Genomic DNA, 18,203 nt, shown 5'->3' on the forward strand with positions numbered 1-18,203 from the left:
TTTATGTAGAATCTAAGATTCGAAAAATGTAAAGTTGGGTTATGCATTATGGTGAATGTTCATGCTATCAAAGCTGCAAAAATATTGAGATAAAAATCGTTGTTCTGAAAAACTTGATTGCATGATGATATTGATGAACTGGTTTGATGTAGAAAGCTTCCATGTCAGATTCTTAAGCGCATCGGTATGAGTGTGCTGATAACGTGTTGTGGCCTATTTTATCTGAAAATGGAAGGGGGCTGGCGACACCAAGAGAGAAAATAGAGAGAGATATATTTCTAGGGTTATGTAGAGGAATGTGTGTTATTCTCTCTACGCAGTGCCTTTATTTATAGTAATAAGAGAGAGAAGAAATCATTCTCCTCCAAGGAATACATGTCTATATAGGAAAAAATAACTAGAATAAAATATAACCTAGGATTTACACAATCACATCTAAACGAGAAGTTTATAACAATTATTCATTTATAAACACACAAACACACAAACACACACACACACACACACACACACACATATATGTATATTGGGTTCATATGACATTGTAATGTAAAGAAATGTTTTAAAGTGATGTTTACCAACTCGTGATTATATAAGGGCTCGTTTGGAAGTGTATTTAAAAATACTAAACTTATCTAATGCTTCTTACAAGAAGTACTTAAAGTGTTTTTCTATGATCCACTTGAATTTTTACTAATGATTGGTTTAAAAAACACTTTCACCAAAAGTGTTTTCAGTCATTTTAAAATCACTTTCAAACAAATCCTAATAATTCTATAATATGTTAAATAATAACTTGCTTGTAACGAGTTCCGATACCTATTTTACGTAACGTAAAGAAAAAACTCAAGGAAAAGGATGGTAGAAACCCTAAAATTTGGACTAGAATTCTCTCCCATCCTCTTTTCATCATCTCCTCTCATATTCTCTATTTTGTCTTTCTTTTTCTATAAAAATATAATATAAAATATTGACGTAATTTAATCGTGACCGTTTAAATAGGAGGAAAAGAAAGGAAGGAAAAAAAAAAAAGGAAAGAAAATCCTGCTCTCCAAAATTTAGACCAACTTGCATTTTCAAATTAATATACTCAAAGCCTCAGATTCTCAGTCGCGCATGAACATCTATATTATGGGATGGGGACTGATCATGACAAATACCAGAGCCAATTCTCAATCCCCATTGAGCGTTTGAAATCACAAGATCAACGGTCCATGATGCTCCTTGCGATATGAAATCCTGTCAGTTGATGTAATTCCAACATGACCCCCATGAAATAAGAATAACTCAAATGATGTCATGGGCTGCTAATCATGACACAATCTGGTCCAGCAACTACTTGATATTTTCCAAATCGGTGGTGCTATTTCAACTATTTTTACTTTCTACATATTTTTTTGTTAATTTATATCGTTTGATATTCTTCAATTTATTCAATTTGATAATTCAAAAATTAAGATGAATGTTTGAGAAGTAAAAATTATTAGAAAAAAAATTCAGAAAATAAATAAAAATAACAGAAATACTGATTCCTTATTAATGAAAAATACTTGCAATACAAAATGAAATAAAGAAAATAATTATAGGAATTAAAATGATACTAACTTGATTGAATCACAGATAAAGGCTAGCGCAAAAGCTAAGTCCTTCGAACAGTATTTCTGTCCCACTCTTATGTTTGTGATTCTACGACGTCTGCTCGATCAGGATACAACTATTTAATTCTATAACCTGCACTGGATTGTAGAATTATGACGAATTGCTTTGTGTGTTTACTCTCTAGGAATTTTTTGGACGAAAAAGAACGAGGAAAAGAATCACTCTATTGGAAACTGAGATTGCAAATATATAGGTTGTTTCATACCTTATCAAATACTTGTTGAACGTGTTTGAAAGCGCACAACTCTTTCTAAAAACTTTGTCTCTTAATCAAAACAGTTTTTAATTAATATGTTAATTAAAAACTTAATCCAAAATTATAACTAATGAACTCTGATTCCCAAGGCCTAAGACCCTTGTCTTGATTAATTAATATTAATTATATTAAGCTATATTACCCAAGCCTAATCCACACAACCATAAGGCTCAAGCCTTCAATCCATTACCAAATAGTCCAAATCCTAACTACTAGTATAAAAGACAAAACACATATGAATGCCCTTGGGAAATCTATGTTCCCCGATGTGGGACATGGAGTCTCAAAACTCCAAGTGTGTAGATAACATTACCTTTTCCTAAAGTCTGGCAATTGTACTTAAAACTACAATCGAACCGGTTTGATTGCGCCAAATCGTAACCGACCCAAATGATCGATTTAAATCAACTCGGTTTATTAAGATTTTCAGTTTGAACTGATCGGATTCATAATTTCGCACACAAACGGGTCATTCTTGATTTTGGGCTTGCCATTGGGCTTCGATTGTTTAGATACTCCTTTTGATTTTGTTACTTGCCCAAGTTTATTTGTTGTGAGTTTGGTTTCTTTGGGCCTTAGATCCCTTTAGCTTCGTGCACAAGTCGTGCGTAGATAAGAAGTACTAGGCCTCAGATTTTCTTCTGCGGTGCTGACGTAAGCAGAGTAACGCCACTGCCTGAAGATTGAGTTCCTGTGTGCAGGATCATGCTACAGTTGTAAGCCATCTCTATGGACAAGGATCCTCTCCGGATTCTCTTTGTGGGAATCCGGAGATCAATCAATCGTATTTATTCATCGTACATCATACGGTTAGTTTTCGTTAGATAATATTTATATTTAGTTTTAAATTTAAAATTTAAAATGATTTCTAATTGCACAATGTACGATGAACGGACATGATTGATTGATCATCTAAATTTCCATAAAAAGGATCCGGAGAATCCTATTCCCATCTCTATGATTTAACGAATCACTTCACCTTGTCCGAATAACCCCTTTTTTATTTTTTATTTTTGGTTATTTTTTACAACGACGTCATAATCCAAACTAGGAGAGCTAATGGATACAACGAGTTAAAAAGAAAAATTTAGAATAAGGTATTCTTTAAACTAATTTAAAAACTGCTTTTATTGTCGGATTAAGATACCCTTTAAACAAATTTTACAATTAGTGTAAAGTTCAAACATAATCGACCTAGGATCGAGCTCATTTGTTATAGAACGAATAATTTTTATTATTATTTATAAGTGGAGAAAAATATTATTAAATTATATAAAATATCTCAATCAAAACCTTGCTTTGTGTGGGCAGAATTTTGTTTTTGTTTTTGTGTTTTAGTAGAACGATATCGTTAGTGAATTAAATAATTAGTTGTTAAGAGAGAGAATCAATAGTTGTAGAATTTGCACTAAGATGTGTAGCAAAATTTTGAGTGAAGCAGATGGGTTGTTCCACAGTAAAATTATGCAAGTGCCCACTTTGTAATATCTACGTATATGATTACAACAAAACATGATAAAAGATGAAATATTATTCAGCTAGCGCAGGACGTGTTATTTTGTCAGTTTTTTGGCATGTATATTATTTAGAGTGGGATAAAATAGCACCATCCAAATTATTTTTCTTGGGTTTGTTGGTTCATGTCTCCTATTGGGACTGGCTAATTCCGTCCAAAACTAAGCTGTGAAGATGAGTGAACCCAACGGCGGAGGTACATCCCACCAGGCCCCGGCAAACGGAGGCGGGGGCAGAGCACCTGTGCGGCCTAGAGGAGGTGTTATCAAGAAGATTGTGGCCGACTTCGTTAAAAGTTTCTGACTAACTGATTTATATTCTCATCACGTTAGAGCCCAACTAGTTATGTGAAATATCCCCAAGAATTCTCTCATTGGGTGCTGGAATTGTAGTTAGGCTTGGAACTTGTATGGATCTATTTGCAAAATCATATTTGGCGACGATCCTTGTTAGTGTCAGTAGTGTTCATGATCATGACTTGTTTGATATGGGGATTCTTGCAATTGGATTTTGTTTTTGGTAATTCAAGTGGCAATGACAATTTTCTTGATTGTATTCAATTTTTTTGTGAATTTAGATTAGTTTGTTTTTCTTTTCTTTTTTTGTCGAAGTGTAGGGCGTCAAATTTCACATTTGTTCTAAAACTAGGATGAGAAAGTTCCCTTCACCGTAGTTACACACGGTTGAGTCGTTGATTACAATGTATCGGTTGTGTGATTTCCAAAAAAAATGAGATTTACATAAATGAGTTGAGTCGAGATGAATACCTAGGTGTTGAAACTCGGCTCTAATACAGATCGTAGAGTTTACTCAATTTTGACTCTTGAATAATACAAATTGCAAACAAACTTTATGAGCCAAACATACCAAAAACTAAACCCTGAGATAATTCACCTAGGAAGCCTAGTGTTCATTTTTTTTAAACAAACGATGGTATCTAGACTAAAGGGGATGGATGAGTGAACTAAGTCTTACAATAGATTTGCCATATGTAGTTCAATTTTGCCTTTGGAAAAATCGAACTTAAAACTTCTCACTTACAAATAAAAAAAAAAAAAAACTACTGTATCATAGTACTGAGTGGCTCTAAAAATAAAAACAGAGGTATTTAAGAATACCTCATTTGGAGCATAATTTGCTTGTTGTTTAGGGTTGTTGCTGTTTAGGTTTATAGCAGCAGAGCACCAACCGTCGAACCAAGACCATGATGTTTCATGCAAGCGCACTCAACCATTAGGCTGGGGAGAGGGTCGGTGGCAAGCCTAGTGTTCCTTTTATTTAAAAGGGTAAAGATAGAAGGAAAAAAATTGGGTTTTAATGGGCCGACCAATTGGACCCCAGACTAATTTGGCGTGCCCATCTAAGTGTAACAAGAAATTAATTAAATGTTCTTCTTCTTATCCCATACGTTGCAGGATAATTCAAAACGTTTTATTTTTCTTTGAAGACCACTTATGTAAAAATCAACTAAATTTGAATCCTTTTATTCATCGAAACATTATTCAATAAAGGATACTGTTAAGGAGACTAAATATGTAGATTAAATTTTATAAACTAAATACTATAAAAATTAATGAATAACATAAAAAATATATGACTCTGACGTTAACATTGCAAAATAAGAAGGAAAAAAGTCCAACTGAAAAGGTGGATAACATCCCCTTAAAATCATACAAAAAAGTTGGCTGCAACATGCATTCAAGAAGCTGGAGAGGCATGATGAAGTAACCACGATTTGTAATCATCCCAGTCAACCCAACCGTTGCACAACGGAATTCATACCCGGCAACAAAATTCAAACATCTGAAGAGCAGAAGAAGAAAAAGCAAAAGCCACTTTTTTCCTCACTTCCCACAAATTAGAGAAAATTTTCATTATAATCAAAACACGGGCGGTGCATTACGTGTTTTTATATAAGTGGTAGAACATTTTATTTTTTAAATTATTAACTTTTTAACACACATATTCTATTATTTGTATAGTAACACGTATTGTACCACCCGTTTTGATCACATTCAAAAATCTCTCCACAAATTAATTAAAATACTACCACCACTATATAGATTGTGTAACCATTGTGTTCCTACATTAATTCAAAATCTAGGAAATGGGTTCCTGCATTAGCAAATGCTCACCCAAAAAACACTTTCTACAAGAATTTAACAATGTCCAAGACAAGTTGGTGATTTCACCACCTCCTCCTACGATCACCATCCCTCCAATTTCTGCTTCCAGCAAAATCTCACCTTGTCCTCAATCCCCTTGCAACTCCAGTTCCTCTGCCTCCTCTATCACTTGCACCACAAGCACTTCCAACTCAAGCGCTTCCTCATTGAGCTCAGCCTTGTCAAGTGCTTCTACGGTCTCCAGCTCGAAAATCGAGTCTTTCTCCAACGAGTTCTTGTGGTCGTGTTACAAGGAAAACCCGCATGTCATTCGGATTAACTCGATCAAAGACGCAAGCTTTTCGAGGTTTTCCTCATCGGCATTGCGACAAGAGCCGGTTTTGGCCACAGGGGTGAACAAAAAGCTGAACAAGAAGCAGCCGCCGAGCCTGAAAAGGGGAAATGTATCAGTTACACCACAGAAGAGAGTGAGATCAAGCTCACCAACTTCTCTAGGAAGGCAAAAGAGCTTCCGAAAAGAGTCAGAGAGGCCAATGATCTCTGCATATTCACATCCAAGTAGAACTTTGAGGTCACCATCTCCAAGTAGAAGGTTCAACATGCCAATCCCCCCCAAAGAAAGCCATTTGAGGCCTAATAATGCATTGAATGTTAGGCCTGCAGGTTCAAATTGTTGCGCAACTAAATCCACATCCAGAGCTCGTATCGAGCCACACAACCCCAACATAAATTACAACAATTCGAGCCGGCTTTTTCGGCCGTGTTTGAAGAGCAGAGAAACAGAGATGAGAATTCACAGGATCACATCTAAAATTGATGAGGTTGCAGCTGGAGAAGCAGTAGCTGACCATATGGACTCACTTCCTGCTGAGGACATTGAAAACCCTTTACTATCTCTTGATTGTTTTATTTTCGTGTAGATTAGTATTGTGTGTGTGTGTGTGTGGGGTCCTGTGAATTCATTCATTTTATTGTTTGGCAATGTAGAAATGATCGACTGGATCATCAAACTAATCGATACTGCTGCTGTATATTTATTTATTGGTTTGTTTTTTGTTTTTATACAATTTACTTATAGCTTTAACATTTTTGTATCCTCATTTAACTATTTGGTTTAAAAGTAATATGAGGAAGGGTTGACGTGTTTTTTGGGAATTGAAAGAATTGCGTAGTATGTTGTAGAAAAATTAGATAGTGTATATAACATATTTGTGAGTCTTAATTTATGAATATTGATCTATTTGGTAGCTTTTTATAGGAGAAAAAACGATATTTAGAGTTTTTTTTTAGTGAAAAAAGTTGTTTATCTGTATTAGAGATCATATTAAAAATATGAGAAACAAACATATACTAAGTGCTTATTCAAGTATTCAACGTCTTTTACATTTTATTGAAAAACTAATATGCAAAATGAAAGTTCTAGATTTTTTGTCTAAGTGAGTCGCAACATGAGGGTGCCTAGGTGACACACCCCAACCCAGAAAGTCCACTTGGACCCTGAATCGAGCTGTGTTGGCCGACACCTGGAAGGTGATGAAGCCATAAAATGTGATAGAGTGTAGAAAAATGTGAATAATTTAAACCTAAAAATTATTAATACCAGAGTGCGTTGCGAGCGGGAGCGAACCCATTTTACGCACGATGTCAGAGCATAAGTAAGGTACATGAGTGTGGGTAAGAATCATACCCTCAGAAATATCCATCAATACTAAGATTTGCCACAGATTCTTGTCGATACAAACTCAGCAGCTAAAACCTGGAGGGCACCAAACAGAGAGTGTGAGTAAGCAATAAAACCAAGCTTCCCAAAGTTATTACCTCTCTAAAAGTAATGCCCCTAAATGTAAAACTCGTATTGTTTTCCATAAGACAATACAACATATATACATAATCCAAACCATACTCAGAAATGGCCAGAACCACGGTTTGCCATCAACTCCACCATGCAATAATAAGTAGGCCAAATGAACTTAATCAATACAAAATGATATATCAGTCGGAGTCATCTAATATGACATGTACAACTTATCCATATCTCATCAATCATGGCTAGCCAATAGCTCAATAAGTATACCTGCACACGAGTCGGAACCACCTAAAGTGGTATGTACGATAAGACTGGGTGTAAATAAATACGCTCAAGTGCTACGATCACGTGAAGATTGTGAGAATAATCGCGGGTCACCTACGAGTCGGAACCACCTAAAGTGGTCTGTACGACAGGACTGTGCACCTACCTTGGATCCAAGGTGAGCGTAAGGTGCGGGAGGTGAACATCACGTGAAGGACTGTGCCCTGGCCACGGGCGGGAGCACTAACACCGGGGTGCAGGTTTATGAGCTATATTATATCTCAACACAATCATACTCACTAACATCAGTAACATCAACATGTACTCACCTGAGGCTTACCTGGGCGTCCGCGGCGTTATATAGCACTTCAAAGCATTCATAATAGTCAGGTCCAGGTAATATCCATATGAATATGCCATGATGCAATCTAAACCCAAACATTTCATGATATTCCCAAAATATATATAATACGGCGTAACATGTACAATCAATAACACCCTACTCCCAAACTATTTACTTTTGAGAGTAATCATTAGTGATAAGCCCAATTAGACCCTAGTTACATTAACTATCATACTTACCTTTCCTTACTTCAATTTCTTGATTTTTCACGCATTGATTTATGATCAACATTTAATCACCAAATCATAAAGCTAAATCTCACAATTCCCACCAATGTCCCTCACATTGCTCAATTCACTAAACAAGGCTATTGTCTCAATTATTTAATCTCATTTATTATATGGCTGCATCTAACGTCTTGTTAGACTGCCTACGTACCCTAAACAGGGATCAAGCCATTCGTAGTTCGAAATGATTAATTGTAGGTAACAAGCATAGATCACTATAGAAGTGCTTGTGGAACTATCAATTATATGCCTATGAAAGAAAAAGGCCCACTCACCTGGAGTCCACGCTATGATTATCTTGCACGCACATCGAGACATCACGATCCATCGTCGCCTGTGACCAATTATCAAATCACGTCTCAAAGTTTTTACCGATAAAATACATAATTTACATAAAACATATCCTCAAGGACCTTCAAGAATAATTTGAGACCCATTGACCAAAAGTCAACCGTCGATCAAAGATCGACGGTAGGGTCTACAACCCTGTATAGCTCGATTTGGAAGATCCGCTTATCAGATTTCCAATCTGCAACTCCCAACGATCCACAATATGTTTCTAGAATAACATATTAAAATTTCATTACGATCCAACGGCTGGATCTCCGCCATTTACCCAAAACCAAGTGGACGTGAACATTTATTTTACTAACTTACAAATTCAATTCGGGAAGATTCGTACATTGAATTCCCGATCCATAAATTCCTATGATCTTTAAATATTACATATTATAATGTATCCAAGTTTGGTGACGATCCAACGGTCAGATCGTCAATTCACATTTTCATCAAGCAACGTATTGTAACGAATTTAGGTTCCAACGATCAACCTATGTCATTCAAATAACAAAACTGAATTCAAGACATTCGACATAGCCTAAAAATAGCATTGGCGGCCTACTGGCCACACGCCGCCGCACGCGCCGCCGAGGGTGGCGGTCGGCCGCCCCGACTCGCCGGAAAATCCAACTATTTCCAAAAATTCTCAAACTTCACAGAAATCAATATCTCAGTGATTGGAGCAACTTTCATACCTGCCATGAAGTCCAAAAGTGGACGGAAGATGGTCAATTTTGCCCACAAAGCCGGCGGGTGCCTACAACTTCCCGACATCGTTCGTCGTCTACGGTGGTCCAATGGGGTCAAGGTTGGTTGGGTTTTTCTCCTGGGATGATGGGCTACAAAGCCCAAGTCGTGGCATCGGCCATCGCTTTGCCGATTTTCCGGAAAATCGAAAGGGTGGCCGGAGCACTATTGATTTTCGTCAACTTTCGTGGGCTCAAATTGCCACATCCCATGGTTAATCAAGGTGGTTCTTGGGTGAGTTTTGTAGAGGGGAATGAGAGCTTCAAGATGGTGGTGGTGGAATCGAAAAACTCCACCGGAGTTGGCCGGAATCGGCCTTGAAAGATGGGTAGTCGGAGAGGTGTACGGACGGAACCCACGGGAGCTTTTCCCCCCTTTTTTTCTTTCTTTCCTTTTTTTTTTCTTTCTGATTTCTGATTTTTGGCTTCACCCCACAAAGTGGGGATTTAATTTAATTAACACTAAACCTTGAATAACCAATTTCGAACGTCCGTAACTATACCGTTATAATCCGGACTCGCAAACGACTTTCGCCTATACGTTCGTACCAACGAGTACTACGAGGATATGCTAAAAAAATAAGTCTCACATCTCTCAAGTCGATGGTCAACGGAAGTCAAAGTCCTTGCCTCTAGGGCAATTTCGTAAATTCACGCTTTTAAAATAAAATAAAAACGTAAAATTTGGAACGGGTTGTCACACTAGGCAGATCCACACGTGCTAGACAGACGTTTAAGTAGGTTTAAACATTTTTTTTTTAATTTTGAAAAGCCTAGTGATCAATCAAGGCAGTGGCCAACCGCTTAACGCTTAGGCAAAATTTCTTAAAACGGGGATAGGAATATGACAACATTGAATAGTATGAGAACTTGGAATCATGGATGAACAACAAAAAGATGGAATATGCTAACATTAAATAGTATACAATTTTCCCGTACCGTCGAAGTTTCTTAAACCAAAAAAAAGGGCAGCCCAAGATATGAGGATTGAACTGTGAGGGTGGGGCGAGAAGACTCGGATCGATGTGATACCAAGAAGGAGCAGCCCCATGCAGACGTTTGTGAACAAGGATATTGCTGATCTTGTCGCCAAGGGGTAGAGGAGTCACTTACCCAATTATATACAAACGCCATATAGCATTCCTCATAAATCTATATCTAATTATTATTACTTAAGTCCAAACGGAAATTAATCATTTCTATATGACTAATTAGTAAAGATTTTATTGATTTACAGCTAAATAACCTTAAATTTTAATCAGTTAATTATTAGTGCTCATTTAAGAGTAACCCTGGTGTTATATAAAATTTTGATTTTAATCATTCGTTTATAAGTCAAGTCTGTAAAACTTGGTAAATAATATGTTTGCCAGAATGAATATTGTATTGATATCAGAGAGAGATTTATACAGAAGTCTTCCTATAAACTAGCATCTAACTCCTATACAAGAAAGGGAAGAAATAATACAAATCAATTTACATATTACACACCTATTTGTCAATATAATCCCTCAATCATCAGGATTTAGATTGCCTTTTAACACTCTTCCTCAAGTTGGAGAGTGAATGTTGAAAACTCCCAACTTGCGTATCATAACCAAGAAGTCATCTTTGCCCAAAGGCTTCGTAAACACATATTGAATCTTAGTACTAACTAAACCATCTTGAATCTTGTCTCGAATGAAATGACAATCTATTTCAATATGTCGCATTCTCTCGTGGAAGACTGGATTGACAATGTAAAGCCGCCTGGTTGTCGCGGTGAAGTAGAGCATATTCAGGATGTGGCAATTGTAAATCACGCAATAAGCTTCGCAACCATGTAAGCTCACAACATGTCCCCATCATTGCTCTATATTCAGCTTTCGCTGAGGAAAGAGAGACAGTCTTTTGCCTCTCCGTTCTCCATGAAATTAAAGAGTTTCCAGGGAACACACAATACCCAGTAGTAGACCTCCGAGTAAACGGGAAACCTCAATCCCCAAGATCCTTGATACGAAAACAAGTATGAAGAAATTGCTTGAGAGACTTTATAGCCTTTCATCATTTTCGGTGACCAAAGTGCAATAAAATCGAAGAAGGCATTTGAAGATGAAATGAAGCCCGGGTAAAATAAAAACAGATGAATTGAAATTTAGATAACCAAAAGCAGATTACCAAATGTTTTTCTTAATTTCCTCTTAACAAAGTAACACATCACGTTCACAACCACCAGTAGCAGAACAAAAAAGATAAAGTTAGGATCAAGTTTGGATGAATTGATTCAAATCCTCTTTCAGCAATCTAATGATGCATAAATTAAGCGGAGAAATCACTTCATAAACCCTAATCACTGGAAAGGAGGAATCTTTGAAAGGGAAGCTCACCACTGCTATCATAGGGCTTGAGCACAGAGGGCGTCGGAGGCTGAAAACAAAAGCCCGAAAAACAAAAATCCAGGGTCTCCTGAAATTGAAAACATAACCAAATTAAACACTCATGTAGAATCGGAGGCTAGAAACCAAACCCCCAAAATCACAAAAAGGAAATTTGAACACAAAATCCATTTGTAAACCCAAAATCACAAAAAAGAAATTCAAACAACAGATGATATCAATATTGTTCTGATAACGAAAGAAAACGCAAGACCAAGAAAGCCGTAAATCTCACCAAAAAACGGGGGCTTTTATGGGTAAAATTTTCTTCGAATCAAACTCAAACCCCGAAGAAAATTCTACTATTGATAACGCAAGGTTTCAGAGTGAGAGAAGCCGAGCTTGAGAGCGGCCCGAGTTCGAGAGATAAGTGGAATAGTCCAGAGGTTGTAGACAAAGAAGACTTCTGAACGATGATACATGGCTAGCCATTTCAAAAACATAATTTCATTGTACCAAGAGAAAAAAAATGGAGTGGCTGAGGGTATTTCCGCCATTGCACTGTTCATTAATAGTGAAAAACAGTGCCGGGAAACTGGGTTTTAGTATATGTATAATATGTGCGACTTGTGTTGCTAGTGTTGAAGCGTTGGCTTTGAAGTATGGCTGTGAGTTGGGTCTCTCATTGGGTCTGACCCATGTTGTTGTTGAATTTGATTCTCAAGCAACCATTTTATGTTTGTGGGGAACAATCTCTGATGGCAGATGAGAGGCTTTTCCTATTTTAGCAAAGTGTTTGAAGCTTGGGGAAGCCTTTCAGGACTGTTGCTGGTCTTGGATTTCAAGATCAGCCAATTTGACGGCTGACCATTTGGCGTCGTGTAGATGTGTGGAGAAGTGTGATGTGTCTTGGGTTGATTGACCCCTATCTTCGCTAGTGCATGTACTGAATAATGATGGTTTACCTTGTCTACCTTTATTTTGTGTTGGGGGTGCAAGGGGTGACACTTAGAGCTTGGCTTCAAGTGTCGGGTTTTCTACCCTCTTGTACTTCCTATCTGTTTTTTGGTTGTTTGCCTGGTGTTTGGCTTTCGTTGTTCTCTTTGGCATCTCTTGCCTTGGTTTATGTATTTCCAGTTTCACCCCCCAAAAAAAAAAAACCAACAGGATTCTTTATGGATTCTCTTTATGAGCATCTTGGAGATTCGTAGATGTATCCGTTCATTATTCATCGTACAATCAGTTTTGATCAGGGGTTGTTTGTTTTTAATTTTAAATAACAAATTTTAAAATAATTTCTAACTGCACGATATACGATGAACGGACACAATTCATGAATTTCTAGAATCCTCACAAAAAAAAATCCGGATTCATAAGAAAAACCGCACAAAATCATATCGTTGAATAAAATTCGTACAAGAAATTAGGAATTACAGAAAATGACAACATTGAATGGTATAAGAACTGCAAGAGTGAATAGTATAACTTTGGAATCATGGATGAAGGACAAAAGAGGGAATATGCCCACATTGAATAGTATCAACATTCTACTGACGAGGTTTCTTAAAAGAAAAAAGAATTGCAACCCAAGAGATGAGGACTGAACCGTGAGGGTGGAGTGAGAAGACTCGGATCGATGTGATACCAATAAAGAGTTACGACATGCATAAGTTTGTGAAGAATAATATAGTTGATCTTAGCATTCCTTATTGATCCACGTCTAATTAATAAAAAATAAGTTCAAATCAGAAATATATGCCTAATCAGTAATTTTAAGTAATTTATAGCTAAATACCCTTAAATTTTAGTCGGTTAATTTTTGGTGCTCGTTTAAGAGTAATCCTGGTGTTACACAAAATTTTGATTTTGATCATTCGTTTATAAGTTAAGTCTGCATTGCCGTTTGGTACTACGGTCTAGTATTATTTTTCTTTACTTCGCAAAATGCGTATTTAAATAACATTATTATTAGCTTATTGTAAGACCAACCACACCTTCCTAGTGTATATAAATATCGTTCGTTAAAAAAAAAAATGTGCATCACGAAACAATGAATATAATTTGAGAAGGGCAAAAAAGAACTCCATGTGATACAATCATTAAGAGCAACATTTTTCCATTCACTACAAAATTACATTTACTCCAAATTAACTAAACAAGGTTATTAAAGAAATTAAATGATAGACATAAGTACTCCATGCAACATTAGGCAAAAAAAGCACAATAAAACAAACTTGTTCACTGGCACGATCATCTCCCATCACTAACTGGTAATACAACGTGGTTCCTCATATTATGAAACCCCGAACTTGATTCGCCACCTCCTTCATAACTAATAGTTTCCATTGATATTCCTCCAAGCAAGGATTCAGTTTCTTCTAAATTGGAATTATCATTAACCCATGGATGCATGACCATCCTTCTCAGCCCCTCCAGTTCCATTGCAACTTCCTTCATTGTTGGTCTTTCTTCCCCTTTTACTCTCAAGCACCCCTTTGCAAGGTTAGAAACTTCCTTAAGCTGCTCAACGTTTGCCTCAGTCACAATACAATCATCAAGAACTTGCAGCAAGCGGTTGTCTTTCAGTGCTGAAAGAAAATAGTTTGCCAAATTTCTCTCTTCCTCCGGCTTGTCAAAGGAAAGAGCCTTCTTTCTTGTTAGTAGCTCTACGAGGACAACTCCGAAACTATAGACATCGCTTTTCTCAGTCAATTGGCTTGTCTGCAAGTATTCCGGGTCTAAATACCCAAGAGTTCCTTGCACCATTGTAGATAACTGAGGTTCATCCAATGGAACTAATCTTGAGGCTCCAAAGTCAGACACCTTGGCTGTGAGATTCTCATCTAAGAGTATGTTTGTAGACTTGACATCTCTGTGAATGATAGGAACAGAAGCTGCAGAGTGCAAGTATGATAGCACACCAGCAGTTTCTGTAGCTATCCGTAGACGAATTTCCCAAGGCGCGTTGAATTTGGATGATTTGGTTGTGTTATGGATGTATTCAGATAGGGTTCCATGGGTGATAAATTCATAAACTAGTAGGGGGACTTCGGTTTCGAAACAACAACCTAAAAGCTTGACCACATTCCTGTGGTTGATTTGGGACAGTACGACCACTTCATTTATGAATTGCTCTATCTGGTTTTGATCTACTATTTTGGACTTCTTGATTGCAACTACTTGGCCGTCTGCTAAAATTCCTTTGTAGACTGTACCGAACCCTCCTTTGCCAATGATTCTAGTGTCATGATAATTTTTAGTGGCCTTCTCAAGTTCTCCTGCTGTGAAGATTTTTGCCGTATCATGAGAAGATCCTTGCCGTTCTGAAAGTTGCTGTTGTAGCAAGATCCCTCCATTTTGCCTGAAGAACTTCTCCTTCAGCTTCATGAGCTTCCATCTTTTGTATCCCAAATACAACCAAGAGATGCACATTAACAGGGATACGAGGCCTACGCTGATTCCTACATATCCAACAAATTGATTGTAAACCCTGGTAGTTATAACCAAATGGAATGAGTATGTATTGCTATCTAGACCATATGTACCGACCATGTTTTTTTATCACATCCCTAACGAAGTTTGGATTCTTTAAAAACATGTAGAAAAGCATTGAATCAATTGTTAATCACTTGTTACTATATATGTACATGCTTACCAACGACAATTTGGACAACAAAGGTCCGATCAGGGGTGCAACCTTCTCCGTCTTTCCTGCCATCACCATGGTACCCCTTGTGGCAAGAACAAGTATGGTTTCCCTCTGTATTTATACATTTTTGCTTGCATGTATTTAGCTTCGGAACCTTACATTCATCAATGTCTGCAAAACAACATATATAATCCATGCTCAGAAATTAAGCATGTTATTTAATTAGTAGTACTAATAAAGTGAAATAGAACTACCATAGCAGTCATTTAGGTATGGATTCCCTTGGTAACCGTCCTTGCACTTGCAGCGATACCCGGATCCGTTCTCGACATCAGAACACATGGTGTTGCCCTGACATGTGTAATTCATCACTCGTTTCTTCTCAACAACGTTAGAGCATGTCTCATTCCCAACTGACCAATCAAGTACCACCGGAAGTTGTGTTTTTTTCAAATAATCCGACCACAACATATTGGAGAAGAAGTTGAACTTGCCCTCTTGGACAACGAAGGCAAAGCTGCAAGGATTAAAGGAGTACACATCCGTATGATTATCATAACTTCATGCACTTACCTTGAAAGAAGTCATTCCTTGAGCAATGCGTGTTTGACAACAGCCGATACCAGTGCAGGAACCATTGGCAACGTAGTCAATGCTGCCACACACTGTATTGCACCCACCAGTGTATCCGTAGTTTCCATTTTTGTCTCCCTTAATGTGCCCATATGTGTCACAACCAACTGCAACAAACACGTTGTCGGTGTTTGATATGAAGAATTTGGAAAGAGTGACAAAATTGGTGAAGTCGTTAGTCAGCTGGCCTGATTTTTCGAAACATTGTACGGCTGGGTATAGGGTAATGTAAAGCTTCCCATCCACGGATATGTTTGTGACTTCAATCGAATCACTCTTTCTAAGAAATGGTTTTGGGGGGTCATAATGTGTGCTATTACAAGTAATGAGGAAATCCTCATTTAAGTAACAGCCCTCTTTTGTACCAAATGGATATGGGATGCTAACATTCCCACATTTGTCTTGACAACCCGGCTTGACTTCTACTTCACCGGGAGGAGGAGGAGAAGGAAGAGGTGGAGAGGTTAATTGTGTTTGGGCTGAAGTGGCTGCTGCTAATAGTACCTCTATTACTATTAGGAGGATGATAGGTTGCAGAAGCACTTTTTGTTTGCTCATGATCATGGCTTCTAAGTTTTTGTTGTTGAAAAAAATGAGATGTTTTGGTCCTTTTATAGGTAGGTACTAGGTAGGAGGAAGACTTGGAGAGGAAGACTGGAAGACTGGGAGTGGAAGACTGGGAGAGGAAGTCTTGGAGGGGAAGATTTGGAGAGGAGACTTGTGAATTGATTGAGCAAACCTTGGAGAGGATACCTGCCATAACTTATAGGACGTGTTACTAATTCTTTCGTGGACATGGTTCATTTTCACAATCAGACAAAATAATATAAATATCATCAAACAATGTAATTTTGACGAGAAAACATTACCTAGTATACCTACACTACGCTAACTATATCTATGTATATGCTAACCATTACAACTCGGGACTGTAATTATCACGTTTTCGATCTCTATGGAACTTGGAACTTACTCAATGTACGTATCTTCCAGATGGATCTGTAACTATACATGTTCATGAAGCAGAACAAAACGTAGTTCCACAAGTCATTACTAGGAAGTAAGGTGGTTGAAAGAGTCCACCATGACTTTAAACGTAGTCTACAAGTCATTACTGGGAATTAAGGTGGTTGAAAGAGTCCACCATTACTTATGGCTTGGTGAAGAAGCACAACCAGTGACCATTCAAAACTAGATGTATGAGTCTTTAGAGGGCCTACTAATAGAAGTTTCTTTCTGTTTTGTCCAGGTCAATCACTAAAATCACTGTCCATGCTTAAAGACATGACTAGTCACTACTTAGTATTACTGTTTAATGGTATTTCTTTTCACTTGTATTGGAGTGGTCTTAGGTTCGTTTCTCGCCAAAGACAAATTTGGACCACATTATTATGACAAAACTATTATAAGGCTTACCCCACTCCCCTACCCTCTTAGTGTAGATACTATCATTTGTTAAAAAAAAGACATAACTAGTACTTAATTTTCTGCTGGGCCAATGTAAATTGTGATGGGTTTTATCATCGCCTTTCATTCGTTTTGAAGAATTCAAACGAAGTCACTTTTTTTTTTTTTTCTTTTTTAGTACATCAATATTTTTACATTATAAAGAGGAGAAGTTCGGCAAAGCTACACAATGGGCAGCATAATTTGGTATCGAATTCACTATCCACGAGATTTGAACCTAAGACCTCTCACTTCTAAGTGAAGAGGAATACCACCAGACCGTAGTATTGAGTAGCAAACGAAGTCACTTTTAATTAGTCTTGTTTTCACTTGATAGAAGAATCTCCATGTTTGAACCTAGCTAATTGGACTTAACTAATTATGATAAGTTTAAATATATTGTTAAATTAAGAATTAATTAGAGTTAATATTTGAATCAAACACTATCCTTAAAAAGAATGACATGTTATGGTTAGTTTGGCATTGTTGAAATTATTTTAAAAGCAGTTGATGCCCTTAATAGGTGGAAATCAGTTTGGGTTTAAATCGAGGTAAAGAAGGTCCTTGCTCACAAGAAATATATATGTTCTTTACAAAAAAAAACCCTATTACCACTCACCAGTAAAAGTAAAAGGTTATCGTGTGAGTAGAAGCTCTTCTTTGGTTTTTGTCCATGGCTTCTTAGGTAGGCAGTTCATCCTTTTACCTTTAATATGCTTCTATCATATGCTTCATCTTCAAGTAATGGTTAACGATATTTTATCACCTCCTTAATGTAG

At 37.2% G+C, this 18,203-nt stretch overlaps 1 protein-coding gene and 1 pseudogene across 1 annotated transcript; one reads left to right on the top strand and one right to left on the bottom strand.

Moving 5' to 3' along the window:
• The first annotated feature begins 5,537 nt into the window (after positions 1–5,537).
• LOC137716973 (uncharacterized serine-rich protein C215.13-like) lies at positions 5,538–6,476 on the top strand. Its single transcript, XM_068456305.1, has one exon. The coding sequence runs from the start codon at positions 5,538–5,540 to the stop codon at positions 6,474–6,476; it is 939 nt and encodes a 312-aa protein (XP_068312406.1).
• Positions 6,477–13,820: 7,344 nt separating this feature from the next.
• Positions 13,821–16,596, bottom strand: LOC137717938 (putative wall-associated receptor kinase-like 16; annotated as a pseudogene).
• Between the last annotated feature and the right edge of the window lie 1,607 nt (positions 16,597–18,203).

Source organism: Pyrus communis, chromosome 15 (assembly GCF_963583255.1).
Source record: "Pyrus communis chromosome 15, drPyrComm1.1, whole genome shotgun sequence".
NCBI lineage: Eukaryota > Viridiplantae > Streptophyta > Magnoliopsida > Rosales > Rosaceae > Pyrus > Pyrus communis.